The following is a 26467-nucleotide window of genomic DNA, read 5'->3' on the forward strand; positions in this document are numbered from 1 at the left end:
CAGGGAGAGAAAGGCCTGTGTGCAGGGTGACTGGTGCTGGGAGCTCTGTGTGCTGTGCGGGACTGTGTTTAATTAATAAACGTGTGCCTTTTTATAAAGAAGTGGTGTCTGTCTGGTGGTGTTTGGACCCGTGTCTCACAATATATATATATATATATATATAATATACGCACGTATAATTCGGGTCTTGAAACCCAAAAAATCGATCATAAAATCAGACCCCGACTTATACACCCATTCAAAAATCCATCCATCCATTTTCCAACCCGCTGAATCTGAACACAGGGTCACAGGAGCCAATCCCAGCCAACACAGGGCACAAGGCAGGAACCAATCCTGGGCAGGGTGCCAACCCACCGCAGGACACACACACCCACACACCAAGCACACACTAGGGCCAATTTAGAATCGCCAATCCACCTAACCTGCATGTCTTTGGACTGTGGGAAGAAACCCACGCAGACACAGGGAGAACATGCAAACTCCACGCAGGGAGGACCCGGGAAGTGAACCCAGACGGGTCTCCTAACTGCGAGGCAGCAGCGCTACCCACTGCGCCACTGTGCCACCCTCCATTCAAAAATACGACAGTTAATTATAATTGTTTTTTGCCATCTTCTTGTCTCCTCCAATCTCGCACCAGTTTCTCAGACGCATTACATTTTGTTGCAGCAGCGCAGTTACTAATTTCTTTCGCCACGTCAACAACATTTCATTTAAAACCAGCTTCATATTTTCTTCTGAACGAACGCTCCATCGTAGATAAGGGATGCTCTTACAATAAACGGGTATGAGGGTATGAGATACAAAAAACACAAATCAGAGGAAACGTCACTTCGGAATAGGTGCGGGTATTAAATACTGAGTGGTCACGTAGGCACGAGAGAGAGAGGTGAGGGGCACACGCTGATACAGCGCATTGCAGCACCCACATAGAAGAAAAAGGCCGTGTGCTCCGTGGTGACTCTCTCAGGTGGGCAGGCGTCAGCATCTCAGAATCTCTTGGTCCAATAGCGAGAGTTTTCCGTATTCGATTTATACGACTGACATTATAAAATACCTGAAACTATACAGTAAAATCAAGATGTGACTTAAAAGCGGGTATATATGTGTTATATACAGTACTGTATATATCTTTGTATATAATATGCTACCATGGCTGTCCGTTTGTCTGTCCAGGATTTTAAATCACCTGTCACTCGCAAACCGTTTGACCCATTGACCTGAAATTTGGTGCACATATACTACGTGATGTCTACTGTCCGCTTTCAGAGTGATGATTGACCTCCAAGGTTATTCCTCTTTTTATTTTTATTTTATTGTAGAATCAGCTCTCAGCAGTGACCAGCAGGGCAGCCGTGTGGCGCATGCATACAAGTACTGTTCTCATCCCTACCACCTTCGCCATCACGTCCCCTACCTCTTCATATCGTAAATCATTCTTGAGGAAGATTGAAGACTTAAGTGCCAGCTTAAGTGAAAAATTAAGAAAAACGTACTAAGTAACACTGACTTAATCAGTTTTAATTAACGTGAAAAGATGCCGACAAAAGAAGAGAAGAAGCGGGCTGCTAGGGTGGAGACAAGAAGAGCTGCTCAGAAAGGAACGAGCGCATCAACCTCTGAGCAAACGAATGATAAACGTACAGAGAAAGAAACAGGAGGAAAACTATAAGTCAAGTGGATTATCGTGCAGTCCGCCATTACTGGTGTATACACATACAGTTAGGTCCATAAATGTTTGGACAGAGACCACTTTTTTCTCATTTTGTTTCTCTACGTCACCACAATGAATTTGAAATGAAACAACTCAGATGCAGTTGAAGTGCAGACTTTCAGCTTTAATTCAGTGGGGTGAACAAAACAATAACATAAAAATGTGAGGCAACTAAAGCATTTTGTGAACACAATCCCTTCATTTCAGGGGCTCAAAAGTAATCGGACAATTGACTCAAAGGCTATTTCATGGGCAGGTGTGGTCAAGTCCGTCATTATGTCCTTATCAATTAAGCAGATAAAAGGCCTGGAGTTGATTTGAGGTGTGGTGCTTGCATGTGGAAGATTTTGCTGTGAACAGACAACATGCGGTCAAAGGAGCTCTCCATCCTTAAGCTGCGAAAACAGAAAAAACCCATCTGAGAAATTGCTCCAATATTACGAGTGGCAAAATCTACAGTTTGGTCCATCCTGAGAAAGAAAGCAAGCACTGGTGAACTCAGCAATGCAAAAAGACCTGGACGTCCACAGAAGACAACAGTGGTGGATGATCGCAGAATCATTTCCATGGTGAAGAGAAACCCTTCACAACAGCCAACCAAGTGAACAACACTCTCCAGGGGGTAGGCGGGCGTATCGATATCCAAGTCTACCATAAAGAGAAGACTGCATGACAGTAAATACAGAGGGTGCACTGCAAGGTGCAAGCCACTCATAAGCCTCAAGAATAGAAAGGCGAGATTGGACTTTGCTAAAGAACATCTAAAAAAGCCAGCACAGTTCTGGAAAAACATTCTTTGGACAGATGAAACCAAGATGAACCTCTACCAGAATGATGGCAAGAAAAAAGTATGGAGAAGGCGTGGAACAGCTCATTATCCAAAGCATAACACATCATCTGTAAAACACGGTGGAGGGAGGCAGTGTGATGGCTGCCAGTGGCACTGGGACACTCGTGTTTATTGATGATGTGACACAGGACAGAAGCAGCCGAATGAATTCTGAGGTGTTCAGAGACATACTGTCTGCTCAAATCCAGCTAAATACAGCAGTCACATTGATTCATGATACAGATGGACAATGACCCAAAACATACAGCCAAAGCAACACAGGAGTTTATTAAAGCAAAGAAGTGTAAAATTCTGGAATGGCCAAGTCAGTCACCTGATCTTAACCCAACTGAGCAGGCATTTCACTTGTTGAAGACTAAACTTCAGACAGAAAGGCCCACAAACAAACAGCAACTGAAAGTAAAGGCCTGGCAGAGCATTAAAAAGGAGGAAACCCAACATCTGGTGATGTCCAGGAGTTCAAGACTTCAGGCTGTCATTGCCAGCAAAGGGTTTTCAACCAAGTATTAGAAATGAACATTTGATTTCCAGTTATTTAATTTGTCCAATTACTTTTGAGCCCCTGAAATGAAGGGATTGTGTTCAAAAAATGCTTTAGTTGCCTCACATTTTTATGCAGTTGTTTTGTTCACCCCACTGAATTAAAGCTGAAAGTCTGCACTTCAACTGCATCGGAGTTGTTTCATTTCAAATTCATTGTTTTAATGTACAGAACCAAAATGAGAGAAAAGTCGTCTCTGTTCAAATATTTATGGACCTAACTGTATATGCTGGCTCGAGTCACAAAGAGCGAATGAGTCCCAAAAATAGTTGGGATGCCAACCTGGCCAACTCTATTGAATTTCAAAAGCAACAGGTGGGTGCAGTGGTGGCACTCAAACATAAGGAATGCTGGCATTCACCTCTGGTTCGCCCTCTAGTGGTCGTTCCGAGTGTCAACTGGATGCTAACGTATACAAGACTGTAAGATCACCTGCGTCCTTTCCAGAAGAGGGTGGGTTAGGGCTGATCTCATCCTACTGTATTTTTAGTCGACCAATGAGAAACGTGTGTAACATGAAAATCGCTCCAGCCGTTCAGAAGTGATGTTGTAACACACACACACACACTGAGTTATATATACATATAGACATACATATATATACACACACATATATATATATATATATATATATATATATATATATATATATATATATATATACATACTCTATTGTTGGCATGGAGCTGGACAGTCTGACATCTGTGGCAGAGCGACGGGCGCTGAGCAGACTCCTGTCATTCATGGAGAATCCACTGCATCCACTGAACAGGATCATCTCCAGACAGAAGAGCAGCTTCAGCGACAGACTGCTGTCACCGTCCTGCTCCACTGACAGACTGAGGAGATCGTTCCTCACCCCACACTATGTGACTCTTCCATTCCACCTGGGGGGTAAACGTTAACATTTAACATTGTACAAAGTTATTGTCTGTTTTTTTACCTGCATTATTATCAATCTTTAATTTAATATTGTTCATTGTATTATTATGCTGCTGCTGGAGAATGTGAATTTCCCATTGGGATTAATAAAGTATCTATCTATCTATCTATCTATATATACTGTACATACACACATACATACATACATATATATATATAAAAGATAGATTTAGTTTCTATGTATGTAATTATGCTCACTGATGTTCCTTGTATTTTATGGGTGGAACCCAAAGGGGGAGGACCACCACTTCCATTTGCTGCTAGCGCCCGTCTTGGCTGGGTGAGGACCACCTTGATGTCGGTTGCTAAGGTTACTGGCCTGTTTTAATTTTTTTTTTCTGAAGATCTCCCCCATTTTTGCTGGTTCTCAGTGTGAGTCGTCCTCTGTTTGTAGGTCTCCCTGAAGTTTTGGGGTCTGGTCTGGAGATTTTGTGACATGCAGCATTCCCAACAGTGTGGCCCCCGTAATAAGAGCTTTGCTGCTGACCCTTTATGGATGTTTTGGTGTCACGAACACAACACAAGGACACCACTCACCTGCTGTGTCTTTCAGTGTAACGAGGGCTTTGTTGAATTAACAGCACTGATTAAGGCTACACGGCCCCATGAATGAATTCTATTTATAGAGTAATAAAATAGAAACTTCAATAACAAGTAAAAAACAAAGCTGAAAATAAGAATCGATCTTCACAAGACGTCTAAACTACTCCTGGCAAGAAAGTGATCTTGATTAACAGAAGAAACCTTGGAAGGGGAGCCATCTTCGTCTTCTCGTTTAAATGTCTCCTCTGGGGCCAGCAGTTGTGGTGGGCCTGGTTGGTGGTCTTAGAGTTATTGGCACTGGTCTTGTAGTTATAGGTGGTGGTCTTGTAGGTGGTGGTCTTGTAGGTGGTGGTCTTGTAGGTATTGGCACTGGTTTTGGAGTTATGGGTCGGGCTGTGGTAACAGGAGGTCGTGCTGTGGTGGTTGGCAATCTAGGAATTACAATCTGGAATGGAGGCAAAGAAAAGGGAGTTGTTAGAGAGCCAAAAGGTTAGGAGTGGCAAATGGAAACACGGCGGTGGGACGGCAGCAGCAGCTTCATGCACAGAGCAGGCGGTCAACATGGCAGCCAAAGACAACCGGAACCTTCTACCTCTGTCAGGTAGGCCATGGGGTGGTGCAGGCTGTTCTCCGAGGTTTCACTTTCACTCCAATGGCCTTTGTGTCACAGAGGACTCTGTTATTAATTTTAGTATTTTCTTCACACCCATTGACCTTTAACACCATAATAATGAGAATGGGGTGCCAGCTTTCAGTGAGGGAAGTAGTGATAGACGGCGCTCTCCAGCTGTGGTCCGAAGCAGTGATAATAAGGTTTACTCCAGTGGCTGTCTTATCTGCCCCCTTCTGGCTGAAACAGACACTTGGACTTGCTGTCCCCCCCAACCCCCCCATTATAGCGCCTTGCACCAGTTCTACTAAACATCTGGGCATCGCTGCCAGCCCGCAGGTTCGACGGCTTTGCTTGCTTGAGCAGGCGACCGGGCGACACGTTAGACGGCTGGCCATGCAGTCTGACAGAGAGAAGCCGTAGCTGATGAGCGTTTTTCTCATGCGTGGCCAAAGGGAAGCTGTGCCAGCAGCGCACGGCAACTGTAAAAAGCACCGACTTACGTAGAGCTGGTAATAGACAACGACCTGCAAAAGAAGCACACGGGAGGGCATTTGTACAAACACAAAGGGGCAGAGAAACGTCACAGGCTGTGAGCCGCAACATTCACTAAAGGAGCTGAGCGCACAACAGACACTGTCACTCGTGTCACTCGAGTCACTCGAGTTTGGGCTTCACTGTGTCCTCGTCCAGTGGCCCAGCGCCTCAGCCTCCTTTCTCTTTCGTACTGTAAACAGGACAGAAAATGGAATTACCACTTGCTGGAATAGCAGATATCGATACGGATAAAATATCTTCACTGCCTGAGGAGACAAAGGGGAAAAAAAGGCCATTAAGGATTCTTCACTCCATACGTCCTCTTATTGAAAAGTCTTCATCCACAAAAGAAAATGGAAGAACGGGCAGAAGCGCTCTGAGAATAACGGCCGCCATTTTGGTGCGTTTTACAATTACATCAGCAGGCAGGCCCATCGGTGGACCGACACCCTGTTCCTCACTCGTCCACACGTGACCTGCTGCTGTGTCACTCGTCCCTTTAAAGTGGCTTACTGAAAGGAAACCTCCGATGGCAGTGGGACACCTGACAGCACCACAAGATGGAGAGGACCAAGAGAGAAAAAAAGAGGAGGAGGAGAAGGAGAAGGAGAAGGAGGGACCCCTCGGGGTCTGTCAAAGGATGGTCACTTGTGAACATTCACGTCAAACCCGGAAAGGGCTGAAACATGGGGGGTTCTTTGTTGGGAAGATGGAGCTTATTGAAGAAGAATGCAATGTGGACGATGGACGATGATAAAAATCACAGGAAGAAAAAAAAAATCAACATTCTCATCATTCAGGGCAAGTAAAACACAAGCTGACTGAGTCCAGTCTAATAGACAGATGAAGTGAAAGGCACTATATAATAGATAGATAGATAGATAGAAGGATATGAAAGGCACTATATAATAGATAGATAGAAGGATATGAAAGGCACTATATAATGGATAGATAAAGTGAAAGGCACTATATAATAGATAGATAGATAAATAGAAGGATATGAAAGGCACTATATAATATATAGATAGATAGAAGGATATGAAAGGCACTATATAATAGATAGATAAAGTGAAAGGCACTATATAATAGATAGATAGAAGGATATGAAAGGCACTATATAATAGATAGATAAAGTGAAAGGCACTATATAATAGATAGATAGATAAATAGAAGGATATGAAAGGCACTATATAATAGATAGATAAAGTGAAAGGCACTATATAATAGATAGATAAAGTGAAAGGCACTATATAATAGATAGATAGATGTGAAAGGAACTATATAATAGATTGATAGATAGATTGAAGGATATAAAAGGCACTATATAATAGATAGATAAAGTGAAAGGCACTATATAATAGATAGATATGAAAGGCACAATATGATGGATGGATTGATGGATAGGAATGGTGCCATATATTAATAGAGTCCACTTTTACATTACAGCCAAAATTTTTGAATGTACTCACTGGTCCGTAAGGTCTGAGTCCAGACAAGTAGCGCTGAAACTAAAGAAACAGAGAGCTGTTAAACTGGGACACACAAACACACACACACAGCTCAGCTCTTCTGCATTTTGCTAGTAGATCCTATCTCGCTTCCCGGGTCCTCCCTGCGTGGAGTTTGCATGTTCTCCCCGTGTCTGCGTGGGTTTCCTCCCACAGTCCAAAGACATGCAGGTTAGGTGGATTGGTGATTCTAATTTGGCCCTAGTGTGTGCTTGGTGTGTTGGTGTGTTTGTGTGTGTCCTGCGGTGGGTTGGCACCCTGCCCAGGATTGGTTCCCTGCCTTGTGCCCTGTGTTGGCTGGGATTGGCTCCAGCAGACCCCCGTGACCCTGTGTTCGGATTCAGCGGGTCGGAAAATGGATGGATGGATGGATCCTATCTATCTATCTATCTATCTATCTATCTATCTATCTATCTATCTATCTATCTATCTATCTATCTATCTATCTATCTATCATATAGTGCTTTTTACATATCTATCTATCTGTCTAATATCTATCATATTTCTTCATAGGTTTAGCATCCACATTACTAACCGAGAATGGTAAACTGGATGGATGCAGGGACATCCGGCCATGGGCCGTGGACGCAAAAGATGTACTGCGCAGGCGCCCCAAGAAATGAGGCGCCGCGACCACAGAAAAAAGGAGTCGGACGCCGGCGACGCTCACAGCACCGCACGAAACCTATTTCACACGAAACGGGACACACACACAAAGAGGAGGATTCCACAAGCCCCTAGCGCACAAAAAAAAGAAGCCGCTTCCGCCCCACCAATCCCACCACCCCCTCCAAGCAACACCCCCCCCCCCCTCCTCAGATGCCCACGACACACAAACACCCCCTCCACTAACAGAGATAAAAAAAAGTGAGGCTACGCGCCAAGAAAAAATGTCTTGGCTCCAAAAAGAGAAAGCTCGACTAACTGACATACAAAAACGGGCAAGGCTCAATACAAACAATGAACGCCGTAAACTGCAACGGGCTTCTCACACAGCACAGGGAAATCCATTACAGCTCCAGAATAGCACGTCCCAAATCCTGCACATACAACGACACGCCTCTCAAACGGCACAAGCAAAACATGCACGTCAAGGACATCAACGACAGACACCTGCTAAACGATTGCGCCAGTTAGCTGACAACGCCTTCAATAATAAGTCCACTATTCATGAAAATTTATTGGGATTCATGAATGTCATTTGCAATCATTGTCATTCACTTAACTTCCCTGAAGAAACAACTGGCAATACAAGTAATGAATTTACACGTTGTTGTCACAAGGGTCAGATTAGACTGCCTCCTTTACATTCATATCCTGAATATCTACAGAAGCTTCTAACTAACGAAGTGCCTGAAAGTAAAAACTTTATGAACTGCATTAGATCCTACAATAGTTCATTTGATTTTGCATCTACCGGAGTAAATATCAGGCCACCAGCTGGCACTGGCCCATACTGCTTTCGCGTATGTGGACAAATATTACATCGCATTGGAACAGTGCACCCTGAAACAAATCAAGAACGCAAATATGCACAAATCACGTCGGCACCTACAAAGCGCTTCTGAAACCGCGGAAGAAAAAATGTCTCAGCTCCAAAAACATGTCACTCCTTATTCAAAATACCGGTCCCAATCACAGAAACATCGGTATCCACTATGAAAATGAACAGTAACAATGCACGTGACATCCGTCTTGCCACACTATTAATTATAGATGAATTTACAATGGCATCCAGTCACTTACTCAACACCATTGATAAACTTCTACAAACGTTGATAAATAATAATATTCCCTTTGGAGGAAAAGTACTGTTATTAGGAGGAGATTTTAGACAGTGCTTAGCTATTGCTCCACATGCCATGCGCTCAGCTATTGTTCAGTCCACCTTAAAATACGCGACGACGTCATATAAACAACAAGAGAGCGAACTCCAATACATATACAGGCGCGAGACCTGATTGGTGATAATACGAAGAAACGAACAGTCCGCATATTAACAATGAGTGCGATCCTCCTTATTACTTATCCATATTCCTAACGATACGATCACGGGTACAAAACTAGACGGTTCGAGTAACGGGACCACAAACACGCACCCGCATCAAAAAAAAAAAAAAAATTCACGTCAAAACCTACAACACGCTTCAAAAAAATGTTACGCGGACAATTGGCATTGCTTTCAAAAGATACAGTTAGTACAAAACATGTGATGTCCAGATCCCGCATATAACAATTGCTTATTACAACTGAGAGATGGTACACTCACCAATACAGATGGACTTCACCCACATATTATTACAATTCCTCAACCCTTTATCTGCGACGACTTACTTACGGAGATATTTGGAACAGCAATCTCATTAGACCAAATACCCCTTTTAACACAACGCACTATATTATGTCCAAAAAATATTAATGTTGATCATGTTAATAACCAGGTCATTTCATTACTTCCTGGAGAGACACGGCTCTTTCTAAGCTCTGACAAAGTTGACTCTGATAACGACAATGACCATCTTCATTTCCCCTTAGGATATTTGAACACTATTAACCCAGCCGGATTACCACAACACAATCTTAGCCTTAAAAACGGAACAATACTCATGCTATTAAGAAACCTTAACACAAAACAGGGTGTATGCAATGGCACACGTTTAGTCGTCAACACCATGACACACAATGTTATTCAAGCAACACTTCTTACAGGATCACATGCTAACAATACTGTTCTGATTCCTAGAATTGACCTTACGAGTTCTGACCTGGAATTACCTTTTACATTGAAACGCCGACAGTTCCCCATTAAACCTCCATTTGCCATGACCATCAACAAATCACAAGGACAAGCCATGGACAAGGTTGGCATCTACCTCTCTGAGCCCATTTTTGGACATGGACAACTTTCTGTGGCCTTCTCACGTGTTCGACGTTCATCTGACGTTAAAGTTAAAGTTATAAATGCTCCATGCCAAGGAAGACTCATTCAAGGACAAGACACCATCTTTACTACTAATGTTATGTACAAAGAAATTTTCCAATAAACCTTTACACTGTGCCAAGCACTTTATTGTTTGCTTTCTATATGCATCATCCACACCTTCACACTATTCTATATCTCATTCATACATCTCACTCTTTGTCATGCCCCAACACCAGGGGTTGGCGAGCGAAGCGAGCAGGGGGTAGAGCCCCCTAGTAGTTTCAGATTTTTGTGACCTACACTTTTTCTTCTGCTAATCTTTGTCAAAGACAGGACATTGAAGATTTAGTTAATGCATAAATAGTTGTGAAATGCTAAGAAAAAAAAACTTTTTGAACGTCCCTCATATAATGTACTGTATATACACATACTCTCTCTGTCATATATATATATATATATAGAGTGAGTGGTAGGGGTGACTGAGACTCCCCACAATCCACAACTCCACCAGACGCAGTCCCGGGTTCACATGAGCCTTTTCTTCTTTTATTTTTTTCTTTCTTTCTTTATTCCAGTCTAATATAATTGTATTCAATACATTCCACTACTTTCTATTTATTTTTTTTTCTTTGTCTTTCTCTTCTCCCGACTCTGAGTTGTCTCCCTGAGGTGAATGGCCTTCCTCGAAAGTGGGACCCTGAAGTACTACTGGTACGTCACCAGCATACCATAGAAGCAGTTCAGGGTCGGACAGAGGATTGCAGGGACTGTCCCACCAAGCGCTCCCTGCGGTGGCTCCAGAGGTCCCTGACTCCATAAAGCCCTGCAGGCAGCACCAGTAGCATACTGGGGGCCCATACTACACAACACCATCAGGCAGTTGTTCACTGCAGGTCCTTTGTGCCAATGTCCCATCTGTAAAAGGAACCACCAACCCAACTGGCCAGGTCTCCCATTCATCCGTGAGCTCCTTCATGACTTGTGTGTGTGTGTGTTGTGTATTCTTATTTTTACTAGGGGGCTCTGCCCCCTGCTCGCTTCGCTCACCAACCCCTGGCGTTGGGGCATGACAAAGAGTGAGATGTATGAATGAGATATAGAATAGTGTGAAGGTGTGGATGATGCATATAGAAAGCAAACAATAAAGTGCTTGGCACAGTGTAATGGTTTATTGGAATATTTCTTTGTACACAACATTAGTAGTAAAGATGGTGTCCTGTCCTTGAATGAGTCTTCCTTGGCATGGAGCATTTATAACTTTAACTTTAATGTCAGATGAACGTTGAACTCGTGAGAAGGCAACATAAAGTTGTCCATGTCCAAAAACGGGTTCAGAGAGGTAGATGCCAACCTTGTCCATGGTTTGTCCTTGTGGTTTGTTGATGGTCATGGCAAAGGCAGGTTTAATGGGGAACTGTCGGCGTTTCAATGTAAAAGGTAATTCTAGGTCAGAACTTGTAAGGTCAATTCTAGGAATGAGAACAGTATTGTTAGCATGTGATCCTGTAAGAAGTGTTGCTTGAATAACATTGTGTGTCATGGTGTTGACGACTAAACGTGTACCATTGCATACACCCTGTTTAGTGTTAAGGTTTCTTAATAGCATGAGTATTGTTCCGTTTTTAAGGCTAAGATTGTGTTGTGGTAATCCGGCTGGGTTAATAATGTTTAAATATGCTAAGGGGAAATGAAGATGGTCATTGTCGTCATCAGAGTCAACTTTGTCAGAGCTTAGAAAGATCTGTGTCTCTCCAGGAAGTAATGAAATGACCTGGTTATTAACGTGATCAACATTAATATTTTTTGGACATAATATAGTGCGTTGTGTTAAAAGGGGTATTTGGTCTAATGAGATTGCTGTTCCAAATATCTCCGTAAGTAAGTCGTCGCAGATATTTTGTTCTGAGGAGACATAAAAGTAAGCATTTCCCTGCACGGAGTATACCTGACAGTAAAATTGAACTGGAACTTTGTAGGGACCACCTTGCAGGGTGATTATTTATTTTTTTTGACTGCAGGACTAAGTGGCCCACAAATGTGCTGGCCTGTCAGATGAGAGCAGATCCTGAATGTCCGACTCACTGGCACCGGTGACTGGGCTGCTGGTCTGAACCCGCGTCCCTGCACCATGGAAGCAGAAGCAGCAGCCGCTCTGACACTCAGGGTCTTCATGGCTCATCACAACAAATGATTTGAAGAGGGTTCCACAAATTGACACTTTTGCAGCAAAAAATTAATTTCAAAAAGAAGAAGAAGATACTTTACCACAGTCTGTTGTGGAATCGGAGGATTTACACCAAACATCTATAAAGATAGAAAGATAAGAAAAGGTTAAAGGAACACAAATTCTTTATCAATTCAATAAAAGGAATCTCACTGAAATGCAGTAGACATCTTACTTATTAAGATACTAATTAAGCAGTAATTTGTTTTATAGGCTTATAAGTACAAAACATAACAGAGTACATGAACTTGAGGCCCTGGTGTCCCCTCACAGCTCCCGTTTTGACCCTCATCTCTTAATTTAACAGAAACTTTAATCCAAAGCGACTTTCAGATCCCAGACCAACACTAAAATCATGAACAGGGAAGCCATTCAATTAGTGAAAGGACAGCATCATCTACAGAGCCTTCAGAAAGTCTCCAGACTCCATCGCCTTTTATTACTCCCAACGTTTTTGCAATGCACCATCTGTTGGAGTAACAAACTGCAATGCACTACATACATTACAAAATACATTTCAGCAGATGGTGCACTGCAAACGGTCAATCCAGAGGTCAACGTTGATTACTTAAATTTGAACCCATCACTTTTCATTACTCCCAATGTTTGTGATGCGCCATCTGTTGGAGTGACAGATGCAATGCATTTTATTACAACATACACTATAAAATACATTTCAGTAGATGGTGCACTGCAAACAGTCAATGCTGAGGTCTACATTGATTATTTAGGTTTCAACCCATTACCTTTCATTACTCCCAATGTTTGTGATGCGCCATCTGTTGGAGTGACAGATGCAATGCATTTTATTATGACATGCATTACAAAATACATTTCAGTTAATGGTGCATTGCAAACAGTCAATGCTGAGGTCTATGTTGATTACTTAGGTTTCAACCCATCACCTTTCATTACTACCAGTGTTCTGGATGCGCCATCTGTTGGAGTGGCAGATGCAATGCATTTTATTACGACATGCATTATAAAATACTTTTCAGTTAATGGTGCATTGCAAAAGGTTAATGCTGAGGTCTACATTGATTATTTAGATTTGAACAGGTAGCACAGCTCGTTTATATATAGTTTATATATATTGTAACAGACAGCTGGGATTCATGCCTGGCTAGGACACCGCCGTAACGGAAGGACTGTACACGGTGGCAATACCTCCCCCAAGACAACAGAGGGCAGCCCCCCTGTCGTGCTACAGTGCCATGGGTTTGGAGCATGGAAGCTCAGCCCTGCTGGGGCATGTGGCTACTGCCAGGGGGCACATGGAGAACAGTTGAGCCCTCCTCTGCAGGGCTGCCGTCTCACCAGGAAGTGCAGCTGGAAGGAGTATCATGGAACACCTAGAGTACTAACGGGGGCTCATGAAAAGGGGCCAGCTGCCACAACTCTGGGGGCCAGAGTAGGGAGGAAGAGGACAAAGCCTGAGGAGGAAGGACTGGCAGCAAAGAAGGGACTGGGTTGGGCTGTGGTGATTTGTGCCCTGTGAAGACCTGTAACTAAACTGTGTGTGTGTGCCGAACTCATCTCTGCGCCTGTCTGTGTTCAGTTAGGGTGCCTGTACACACCCTCAGGCTTCACAATATGTATATATATGTGATGACCACAAGGGGGCGCCATGCATGACAGTCCCAGATTCAAACAAAGCGTGTTAATTCCCTCAAAGTACCTTGACAGGTCAGATCTCTCAGTGCACCACACAATTACAGCAATTCCTTCTCCCTTTCGTCCAATGTCTTCTCGACTTTGACCCTCTGAGAGACGTGAGGTGCCACCTTTTGCATCTGGCAATCTGGGCCATATGAAAGCTGGGAAAAAGCCCAGAAGTCTTCTTCCAGCAGTGGCCCCTGGTGGCACCCAAGGACCTGAAATGGTGGACCTGCCCTTCTGAATTACAAATCCCAGTCTGGGACTGCACCAGAGAGCCCACTACCAAAGATCATGTTGTCTGGTAAATTGTCCCCAGTATTTACATTTTCTCCAGTCTGTCCATTGTGTTGACTCCACAGCTGGGATTAGGAATGGAAACCAACCCAGATGGGCTTCACCTCCTGCCACGTGATCCCTGTGTAATGACATCCCAGCTGATGAAAAGCACCGCACCCCATCCCAGCTGGGATGCATGTCCGCCACACTTTGGTGTATGCACACGTGTGTGATTGTTGTTTGCTTATCTATTCTTATTTCTTTTTCTGAGGTGACATACAAATGACAATTTCCCAGCACTAACTAACACTTTGTAACGTCCACCTTGAAGGGTGCGCAGACATTCTGATATTTTGGCCTTCAGCAGTTCAGGGTCGGACAGATGAGGGCGGGGACTCCTCTCCCACCAACAGCTCCCCCTAGTGGCTCCAGAGGTCCCTGACAAGGCTGCACACTCAAACTTCAGCCGCCATACAGCCCTGCAGGAGTGCGGACTGGAGCAGCACCAGTGGCACACTGGGGGACCATACTGTCGTCCACTGCTTGTCTGATGTGTCAGCGTCCTGTGCAACCCAACTGGTCAGGTCCCCCTATCCATCCACGAGCTCCTTCACTATGTGTGTGTGTTGTATGCTGCATGTGAATAAGAATTTCCCCGCAGTGTGTACACGACTACCTTGGAGGGTCCGTGGACTTTCTGATATTTTGGTCTTTCTGCTTCAGGACAAAGTGGCCTCCCATGTTAGAGCAGGTCAAATCCTGAATGTCCGACTCACTGGCGCCGGTGACTGGGCTGCTGGTTTGAACCCGCGTCCCTGCACCATGGAGGCAGAAGCAGCAGCCGCTCTGACACTCAGGGTCTTCATGGCTCATCACAACACACGATTTGAAGAGGGGTCCACAAATATTGACACTTTTGCAACAAAAAATTAATTTCAAAAAGAAGAAGAAGATACTTTACCACAGTCTGTTGTGGAATCGGAGGATTTACACCAAACATCTATAAAGGTAGAAAGATAAGAAAAGGTTAAAGGAACACAAATTCTTTATCAATTCAATAAAAGGAATCTCACTGAAATGCAGTAGACATCTTACTTATCAAGATACTAATTAAGCAGTAATTTGTTTTATAGGTTTATAAGTACAAAACATAACAGAGTACATGAACTTGAGGCCCCGGTGTCCCCTCACAGCTCCCATTTTGACCCTCGTCTCTTAACACCTTTTATTACTCCCAAAGTTTGGGATGCGCCATCTGTTGGAGTGGCAAATGCAACACCTTTAATTACTACATGCATTACAAAATACATTTCAGTAGATGGTGCACTGCAATCTTTCAATGCTGAGGTCTATGTTGATTTCAGCCCATCACCTTTTATTATTCCCAATGTTTGTGATGCACCACCTGTTGGAGTGGAAAATTCAACGCCTTTTATTACTATGTGCATTGCAAATTACATTTCAGTAGATAGTGCACTGCACACTTTCAATGCTGAGGTCTATGGTGATTTCAACCCATCACCTTTCATTACTGCCAATGTTTGTGATGTGCCATCTGCTGGAGTGGCAAATGCAACACCTTTCATTACTATGTGCATTGCAAAATACATTTCAGTAGATGATGCACTGCAAACTTTCAATGCTGAGGTTTTAGTATATTTTAGCCCATCACCTTTTATTATTCCCAATGTTTGTGATGCACCATCTGTTGGAGTGGATAATGCAATGGTTTTTATTAATGCATGCATTACAAAATACATTTCAGTAGACGATGCACTGCAAACTTTCAATGCTGAGGTCTACGTTGATTTCAGCCCATCACCTTTTATTATTCCCAATGTTTGCGATGCACCACCTGTTGGAGTGGAAAATGCAATGCTTTTTATTAATGCATGCATTACAAAATACATTTCAGTAGATGGTGCACTGCAAACTTTCAATGCTGAGGTCTATGTTGATTTCAACCCATCACCTTTCATTACTGCCAATGTTTGTGATGCACCATCTGTTGGAGTGGAAAATCCAACGCCTTTTATTACTATGTGCCAATGTGTGTGATGCGCCATCTGTTGGAGTGGAAAATGCAACGCCTTTTATTACTATGTGCATTGCAAAATACATTTCAGTAGATGGTGCACTGCAAACTTTCAATGTTGAGGTCTATGTTGATTTCAGTCCATCACCTTTCATTTACTACCAATGTTTGTGATGCACCATCTGTTGGAGTGGCAAATGCAAAGAAATTTATTCCTACATGCATTACAAAATACATTTCAGTAGATGGTGCACTGTACACTTTCAATGCCGAGGTCTACGTTCATTTCAACCCATCAACTTTTATTACTTCAAATGTTTGTAATGCACCATCTGTTGGAGTGGCAATTGCAATGCCATTTATTACTATGTGCATTGAAAAATACTGCATGCATTACAAAATACACTTCAGTAGATGGTGCACTGCAAACTTTCAATGCTGAGGTTTATGTTGATTTCAACCTATCGCCTTTCATCACTACTAAGGTTTGTGATGCGCCATCTGTTGGAGAGACAGATACAGTACAATGCATTTTGAAGAGAGGCCCACAAATTGTAAATGACTCTTTTGCCACAAAATATATTCTAATTTCAAAAAGAAAAAGGTAATATTTACCACAGTCTGCTGTTGAATCGGAGGATTTATTCTAAACGTCTATTGAAACAAAGATAATAAAAGGGTTAAATAAATTACAAGTCTTCTTTTAATTCACCAAAAGTTATTTCAATAAAATGTACTAGACGGCTGGTTCATTCAGATTTCAATCTATTTTAAAGGTTTAAGGGTTAGTAAACCATCCCATAATATAACATAACCACAGAGCTCCCATTTTTAGCCGTCACGTGTTTGTTTAATGGAAGCTTTCACCCAAAGCAACTTCCAAATCATAGGCAAACTTTAAAATAATCACCAGGGAAGCCATTCAGTTGACATCAAGGACAGCGTAAAGCCTAACCTAAAAATGTCCACTGACTTGTCACCCTTGGGGACGTTTACTTCAGCCGCTCAAAACCATTTTTGAATTGTGTTATTATGTAAAAGAACTGCATTACTTCGCAATATTTATCACTGCTCAATATGAATTGTTCTTGAATGGCATGTCCGGTATCATCACGGATGTGTGAGCTCCAGACGTCCAGTGACCGGGCAGATTAAGGAAGTGCATTTACATAATCAGGTGACAAGGACTGAACTCATTTGCTGGGACAGACCCCCGCATCACGACAGGGGTTAACACCCACCCACCCATCCATTCTCTGCCACTTCTCTGGGTCTGCAGTCTTAGCAATGATGATATCTGGGCCAGAAGGGTCTTGACAACAGCCAATCAGATTGAGGGGACAACGTCAGAAGGACAATTTGGAGGTCTCAATGGGCCAGGGCAGAGAGAGTGGCTCACACTGAGTGAGGATGGCAGAGCAAGTCAAAGGGACACACGCGTCACAAGCAGCTGGTGCAATGTGAGCTATGATAACAGCGGCCTTGTCTACGAAGAAAATCAGAAAGGTTGTCACAAGTTGAAAGGGGAGCATCAAGGGACACAGGAACAACTGGGTTAGTGACAGTAGTGAGGATGTCAAGCAAAACTCCGATTTCAGTAATAATATCAGGGTCAGGCTATGCTGACGCTGAACAGAGAGAACAGAACGGAAATGAAAATCTAGCAGACTCGTAAGTCGAAGAGCGGGCTGAAGGTGACAACCAGCGGCATACGACATCTTTCGTCAAAAGTCAAAACGGGATGGGAAAATTCAGAGTCAAAAGCAACGGCGGGGATTGGAAAAACCCGAAGGACTAAATTAAGATTCACCCAAACCCTTTGTATCGTCACCGCGTTGACGTCATAAATGTGTGCACCCTGGGAGATCTCCACGGAGACAAAGAAACAGAAACTCAACATACTGGCGGCCAAAACGGGAAGCAAAAAATTGATTAAATAATGAACTTTCCGAAAACAATTTCAATTCTTTGTGTCTTAAAACCATTGAAGAAGAAATGCACAGGCGTTTATAGAAAAAACAAAAAAAAATCATTAAAGTTAGACATCACAGGCCAGGAATGTCAAACAACTCAGCAGATTTGCTGTTTTTCAATAACTCACCTGCGTTCGACTTGGGACGCCGAGCTGGAAAGGCTGGAAGAAGAACGGCACCTAAGAACAGCCAGAAGAAAGAAAACGTAATTACGAAACACGTGAAGGCGTTCACTGGGTGATCCGTGCACATTGTGAGCCTTTACTTTCGTTAGGTTTTTAATGAAGAAGAAATGCAGCCTTGAAGGTAACCCTCTTCATATTTAAACTTCAAGCTAACAACCACAAAGAGGAGAAAAGAACAAAATCAACACGCAGAATGACCTCAGCCATCTACTGGCAAGAAACTGTTATAACAGGAAATACTTCACATCAGGGTTTCTTATACTGTACTATGGGTGGGTTGTGTCCCACTATTGGGTCTTGAGTTACTGCTGCATTTAATGGTAATTGGTTGCAGATGCTTTTCAGATGGGGTCACGGTAGATTGCTGCAGGGTCACTAACCAATCAACATTGCCCTAACAATCGTCCTTGATTAGCCCCTTCCTCTGACAATTGTCCTCAATTCTCCAAGGGGAACCACACTGACAATCGTGCACTCAACAAGGAATGGGTCTTGAAGACACCACAAAGGCAAAGATTGGGTCATGAAAACAAAAAAGATTAGGAAACCCGCTTAGGGGCTTTTGCAGTCCAGCTGGGGTGAAAAGTTTCCATTTGCTCATGTAAGAGCCGTGGACTGAGAGGCTGCTGTCCAAGAAAGAAAGAAGCCCCTGCTTCAAAAGTGACACCTTCAAACTCAACTAAAGTTTCTGGCTGACCACATGGACAAAGGAAAAGCCTCCGGGAGGAACGTTTTATAGTCAGATGAGGCAAAAATGGAGACGCTTGGCCATGATGACCAGAGGTACGTCAGGAGACCTTCAACCCAAAGGACACTCGGCCTTCTGTGATGCATAGTAGTGCTAGGCAGCTTCATAGACTGCAATGAACTGAGTGGAAAGAATAAAGAAGAAGGAGGACTACATGAGAATCCTTCAATTTAACCTCAAACCAAGAAGGCTGAACCACAGACACAATGGGGTCTTCCAACATGAAAAAGACACTCAACACGCATCAAGGCTGGAGCTGGAACGGCTAAATCAGGTGGACGTCAAGTGTCTGGAGTTGTCTTCCCAAAACCCTCACTTCAACCCTAAGGCACTAAATGATTGATAGATAGATAAATAGATAGATGTGAAAGGCACTATATAACAGATAGATAGATGGATAGATAGACGTGAAAGGCACTATAAAACAGATAGATAGATAGACGTGAAAGGAACTATAAAATAGATAGATAGACGTGAAAGGAACTATAAAACAGACAGATAGATAGATAGATAGATAGATATGAAAGGCACTATATGATAGACAGATAGATAGATAGATAGATAGATAGATAGATAGATAGATAGATAGATAGACGTGAAAGGCACTATATAATAGATAGATAGATGTGAAAGGCACTATATAACAGATAGATAGATAGATAGATAGATAGATAGATAGATAGATAGATAGATAGATAGATAGATAGATAGATAGATAGATGTGAAAGGCACTATATAATACATAGATAGATAGATAGATGTGAAAGGCACTATATAATACATAGATAGATAGATAGATAGATAGATAGATAGATAGATAGATAGATAGATAGATAGATAGATAGATAGATAGATAGATAGATAGATAGATAGATAGACGTGAAAGGCACTATAAACAGATAAGATTAACAGACAGGTTACTCACCTCGTAGCTGGCAGAGTGGTCCCCCCATTTGAGATGTCGGTGGTGTTTGCTGAGGGTCTGGAAGGAAGCAGAGAAGCCTTCTAGTTAAGATGGATGGGATTACAAACAGTTGGATTAGGAGCCCACCCTCAGTGACTCCCCACTCGCTGTTAGTCCCCACATTTATTAACTTTAATCCTTTTGCTTTTTTTTGAAGACATAAATATTTGATCTCTGAAGTCCCCAGAGCTCCTAGCAGGTGGTACAAATGTCAGATGTTTTTACGTTCATTTTTAAGAAGTGACCCTGAAGTTTTTGAGCAGCTCGGAGAGCGTCGAAAGGACTGTCCCTAATCTGTCACAAACATGTGAGTCAAAGGGAGCCAAGTGACAAACGCAAAATGTCAACCAAAGTCAGCGAGATCTTCACTTGAAGTCAAGCAGTAAAAATCTTTACTTCCGAAGCCCCCTTTAGGCCCCCACCGCTACGCCACAGCTTTCCTCTGCCAGTCACTTCCTGGTGCCGTAACTCATATGGTGGTCCCAATGGAGGGCGACTCCTGCAGTGTTTTTGTTGAGTCCTCTGGAAGGTCCCTCAGTATTGTGCATGTATCATTTATGGTGGACTTTATTTATCGTATTTCTCTTTCTTAACGCCATTTTCAGAATGGTTGGCCGTTTTGTGGAGTTCTTGTCAGCGATGAACAACAGATGTGACAAAGCCAAAGTCAGTTTCACGTTTTTCTGCTTTATAATTACTGCCAGAATGTGACACAGGTGACCTGAGTATTTATTCTTCTTTTGGACTTAAAGGAAAGAAATTAAAAAGGTCACCAAGGTGTCGACACCAAGACAAATCAGTCTGAATATGGGATCAATGAACAAAACAAGAAGAAAGAAGATGAGGGGACTCGTTTACAGGAAACATCGTCATCTTGGCCACGGTGCTCCCCCAGGGCTGAGGATGTCAGATAAGTCCCGGCTCTCCACTGGTTGCTCTGTTCTTAATATCAGAAGGACTTTTATTCGCCAGAACTTGCTGAATTTCATCAGGTGTCACTCCCTTTGCCCAGACGAATCTCACTACGGCGTGTTGCTCAACGAGGGTGCAATCCTACGACGGAGCGTCCATATTTACACGACCTTGGACTCAACTACGCTAATGGCAGAGCGCTGCGGTGTGTGTGTTCAGACTACCCATAAGCCTTTGCAAACACGTTGTATTGCGTCAGCTTCTGTTCGCTGTGGTTACCGCGTAATTTTTCAAATTGTCTTTACCTCTTGATTTACCTTCGTACACAGGTGGGGTGGGAAATATGGAATTTGTTTAAATGTGTCTGCTGTTGAGCCACCTTAGCGATGAAAGGGGGTGTTGATGTCCCGGATGACGGTGTGTGTGACACTTGGGCCTAAGAGTTTGAAGGATTCCACCACGTTGCCTATAGAATCTGACATTAGTTTCAGCTACTGATGTAATTTCATGGTGAAAAATCACAACGACAATAAACTTGGATTAGATTTGACTTATTGATCACGTAGAGGCGGAGCTTGTAACTGCTGTTTTGTGAAAGGCGATTCCCGTTTCCGCCATCTTGGTGGTGTTGAGTGCTGTACTGTGCTATTTATGGTGCACCAGGACACAAGACACATCACCTCCATTTCCATTGCGAATTAGTCCAACGGTGGTGGTGTCACCGGTAAACTCAGTGATTTTTACTGCAGGGTCAGCGGACCACCCGTCATTGGCCTACAGGGGGTTGAGTAGGATGGAAAGTCTGAGCCTTGAGGGTCACCTGTGCTGATAGGAGGCCAGCGTGAGAGGTGGGAGCCGAGCCAGACATATTGTTTCCTATTTGGCACAAAACCGTAAATCCGTTTGCAGGTGGAAGCTTTCAGTTCAGTTGGTAGAAGTTTAGTTACCAACAGTGTGGGCACAATGGAGTTTGATACTGAACTGACGGGCACAATGCTCGAGCACAAAGTTAAGACCCACAGTTATGGTGCCGTCCACAGATCTACGTGCCGGATATGCAAACTGAAGGGGGTCAGGATGAGGAGCAGGAGCAGACCTCAGAAAGGTTAGGACCAGCCAGGTGAACTCATGGAAGTGTAATGGGCCCAGAATCATCATGGCAGCAGAAGGTTTGATTTAAAGTGCCATGCAGGAGAGCCATGAAAAATGTCAGTGAAGAGACGAGCAAACTGTGCTGTGCAGGAGACCCTCAGTCAGGAGCAGCAGACGTCTTGTAGGTCCACCTTACAAACAGCGTCCGGGCAGCGCAACACCCGATAGGAAAAGATGAGGAGAAGTGACTGGTGTCAGGACCACCTGAGGATGGGAAGAGCAAAGGGAGTGCTTCAAACTCCTCTCCTTGTTGAGGGTCTTCAGTTTGTCACAGTGGGATGAATCTACCTGAGCACCGAGAAGACCACTCGTACATCGAGGCACCCTTTCAGCACCAAATGTTCTTCTCTGCTTCTTCCTTTTCTACACCTGATTTTTCTATCACAGGGTCACAGTGAGCTGAGCTGTCACAAGGGCCGAGAACAAACTCTGCCAGTCCTGTGGAGGGCACAGACTCACCCATCCAGCCTGACTCGCATGTAGTGTGGGGTGGGCACCAGTACTGGGGGCCACAAGGCTGGAAGGCTTCAGATTCTGCTGAAAGATCGCAGACCATGCAGCAACTTCTTTCTTTCTTTCTTTCTTTCTTTCTTTCTTTCTTTCTTTCTTTCTTTCTTTCTTTCTTTCTTTCTTTCTTTCTTTCAATAAATGATATCATACCTTTAATAATGAGCAATATTATTTCAATATTTCATTCTTGACAGTTTATATTGTAAAGTTCATAATAAGCCACATCACAAAATAATATAGCTTTTTCTGTCTTTCTTTTTGTATTATATAGTGCCTTTCATCGTGGATAAAATCACAAAAAAATTCACCATTTCAATTTCTTTCTTTCTTTCTTTCTTTCTTTCTTTCTTTCTTTCTTTCTTTCTTATAGTGCCTTTCACATCTGTCTATCTAACTGTCTATTATATAGTGCCTTTCACTTCTATCTATCTATCTATCTATCTATCTATCTATCTATCTATCTATCTATCTATCTATCTATCTATCTATCTATCTATCTATCTATCTATTGTGGAAGTCCATCCCCATACACAGACAGGCAGACACCAACAGTCAAAAACACACACGTTTATTTACAATGAAAGTGTCCATAAAGTCCCGCACAGCCCACAGTGCCCCCCACAACAATCACCCTTAAGTCCAGGCCTTCCAATGCCTTCCTTGACCGCCTCCTCTCCTCTCATCTCCTCTGAGCTCTGAGCTCTGTCCTCTTTTTCCCAACTCTGGTTGATGACTGGAGGGAGGCGGCCCCTTTTATTCCCACCTGGATGTGCTCCAGGTGCCTCCCGATGAGCTTCCTGTGGCACTTCCTGGTGTGGTGGAAGTGCCGCATGAACACCCAGAAGCACTCCGGGTGTCCCTGGTATTTCTTCCGCCAGCACCTCTGGGTGTGGCAGAAGTGCTGATGTCCAGGGCTTCACAATCGTCCCGGCGGTGGCCATGGGCCCTTATAGGGTTGAGCTTCCATGGGAGGTATAGTCCCTCTCCCAGCACAATGCCCAGCCATCCACTGCACTATCTATCTATCTATCTATCTATCTATCTATCTATCTATCTATCTATCTATCTATCTATCTATCTATCTATCATATAGTGCCTTTCTTTCTTTCTTTCTTTCTTTCTTTCTTTCTTTCTTTCTTTCTTTCTTTCTTTCTTTCTTTCTTTCTTGTTGCACTGTAATTAAAGGTGCCATATGAGCTAAGGATACATTAAACCTAACCACTTATTTCATACATATTTTTATTTTATCAGTAAAACGTATTGAGTACCTATTGCTCTTTCTTTCTTTCTTTCTTTCTTTCTTTCTTTCTTTCTTTCTTTCTTTCTTTCTTTCTTTCTTTCTTTCTTTCTTCTTGCTCGTTACCTCAGAATCTTTGCGTTTATGAAGTAACTTCATGACACTTACTGTGTGCACAAGTGCAGAAGACAAAAGGCCCAGAAGAAGACAGAGAACGTTGCTCATCTTGCTTTTTGAGAAATGGCTAAGATAAAAAAGAAAGAAAAGTTACATTTGGAAAATTCATCTTTAAAATAAGCTTTCACACAACTCCCAGAGTGTCAGCCGCAGCTCCGTCCGTAGGGCGAGTGCCCACCTTGGTGGTTTTGTGTTCCTCGTGTGTCTGTTTGGATTTTTTCTGTGACTTTCGTTTCCTGTTATGAGTTTTTCTCATTTTTTTTTTCTGGATCTATTTACAAATATTTTCCATCAAACTGGATGTGCTTTGCGTGTTTTGAGCACACGGCTGGAGGGCTGACATGTGGGTGACGCGAGACGAGTAACGTGAGATTATTTCGGATGTTTTTCATTTGCTGTTCTACACCATTGGTCACCACTGGCTTCTGTTATATGATATTTGTATTTTTATCTCTTTTTCTACATGAAAACATGAGATTCAAGTTTTTTCTCAACCATCTGAACAAATGACATGAGGTAAGTGACATATAAAAAGATTTAATTTTTGGTGTTTTTTTTTTTAAATGAGGGACTTCATCACAAGTGAGGTAAGCTCTTGTTAAGCTTAGGGAAGTCTTCACACATTCTGAGATGGCCTCAACACCAAATTCCTTCCCAGATTGCCACTGATGATGATGATGATGATGATGATATTATATTCTGACTCTTCGGCTCGCACTCTCAGGGCACACTGATGCACCATTGCAGAGAATTCCATTTTTTAGACCCATGATTGTCCTGCTGCGTATTTATGTCACATCCCATGGCCAGTAGAGTACATTTTTTAACACAGGGTGGCACAGGGAGATGGTAAATTTTGGAACTGGGTGTTGGCAACCCTGTGGTGTCTGCAGTTGTTTGGGACCAATGGGACTCGTTTAGGACCCCTTGCCATTAGCTATAATGGAGCAGTGGAGTGGCGTGCAATGAGCATTCGCCTTTTATAAGAATGGTGACAGTGTGACGGTTGCGCAAAGGGGATTTTGGCATCATTACCATTTAGGACGTCGCGATCGTGTCCCATCTGCTCATGTGATTACAACATGGGTGCGTAATTTAGAAGAAACGGATTCAGCCTTAAAAAAGAAGCCACTTTGTATACCGCCTGACAATCAATGGCAGCGATTTGACGAATGTTTAGAAGGTGCGTCATTTCACGCAATGGTGACATTCCATGGCCTCCGAGACCCCCAGATCTCACTGCTTGTGGTATTTTTTTTTCTGTGGGCACATCTTAGAAGCCAAGTGTACCGCACACGTCCTGCAACCACTGCTGAACTAAAAAGGAGGATTGAAGAGGAAATCGCTGGCCTTCCTCTTGACATGTTAACGTCAGGCAATGCAGGCTGTCAGGATGTGTACGGAGAAATGGACGACACCTTCATGATGTTTTCTTCAAGACGTATTGAATGAATATTGATTACCGTTATTAATTGCATATCCTGTACAATACATTTCATCATTAAACGTATGTTGTAATGTGTTTATTCGTGCATTGAATGTCATTTGAAAATTTCCCATTTCCCTGCACCACCCTGTCTAAAGTTTCAATATGATGAAAGTCTCACCTGACTATGATATGTGGTGGTCCAGCTCACCTCAATGGAATCTCCCTTTGACTTTAACACACTTGGCCCACATTGCCTCCTGTGATTTAAACCTTTGGAATAGAAAGATTCCTTGTGGACCCCAAGCCCACCCTTTACCGCCCCCTTGAGGTCGCTCTCATCAGGTAGTCACCATCCACATCGACATTTCTTAAGGTTTCAAAAGAGAAGGAAATGACAGGAGCCCAGGTGTGTGGACTGAATGGTGGAGGGCTGAGCTCTCTGAAGCCACATATGGTGACAGCAGCCTTCACTTTCTGGGATTTATGGGATGGCGTGTTGTTGTGAAGCAGCGCCTGCTGACAGATTCCTGTTTGATGGCCTCATTTCTTTGTGATGGTGTCTGTCTCCCCAATGATGGTTGACTTGAATGGCATATGTTTTCATCATCTGGACTCTTGTTTGGTTTCAGGGTCATGATGGTCAACCCACATTTCATCTCCAGTAACAATCCATGAGAAAAAGACACTGAAGTTTTCTCTAAGATGATCCAAACTCTTGTGATGACACGCTTTCTGATCCAGTGTCACCTTTCAGGAAGTGACCTTTGTCCAGTTTGGTTTGACAGCATTGGTGCAACGTACAGTGAAAACACAGA

General features: G+C 43.1%; 2 protein-coding genes across 3 annotated transcripts in view; one reads left to right on the forward strand and one right to left on the reverse strand.

The window, feature by feature from the left end:
* pkd2 (polycystic kidney disease 2) overlaps nt 1–26467 on the forward strand; it is a 913849-nt gene that overhangs the window by 588392 nt on the left and 298990 nt on the right. The gene's annotated exons all lie outside the window — the stretch shown is intronic.
* The window catches only part of LOC114652905 (uncharacterized), a 28709-nt gene continuing 7664 nt past the window's right edge, over nt 5423–26467 (reverse strand). Inside the window, exons 2-8 of one of the 2 annotated variants that reach the window (XM_051928182.1) lie at nt 24215–24290; nt 20197–20253; nt 18467–18517; nt 12437–12475; nt 7210–7248; nt 5959–6006; nt 5423–5730 (exon numbers count right to left, since the gene is read on the reverse strand). In XM_051928182.1, coding sequence (XP_051784142.1) covers nt 5426–5730; nt 5959–6006; nt 7210–7248; nt 12437–12475; nt 18467–18517; nt 20197–20253; nt 24215–24290 — 615 coding nt within the window. In that variant the 3' untranslated portion in view covers nt 5423–5425. Of the gene's footprint in view, nt 5731–5958; nt 6007–7209; nt 7249–12436; nt 12476–15291; nt 15331–18466; nt 18518–20196; nt 20254–24214; nt 24291–26467 lie in introns of both variants that reach the window. The other variant, XM_051928181.1, reaches the window with a different exon arrangement.

The sequence above is a fragment of the Erpetoichthys calabaricus genome, chromosome 5, assembly GCF_900747795.2.
Source record: "Erpetoichthys calabaricus chromosome 5, fErpCal1.3, whole genome shotgun sequence".
Taxonomy (NCBI): Eukaryota; Metazoa; Chordata; class Cladistia; order Polypteriformes; family Polypteridae; genus Erpetoichthys; species Erpetoichthys calabaricus.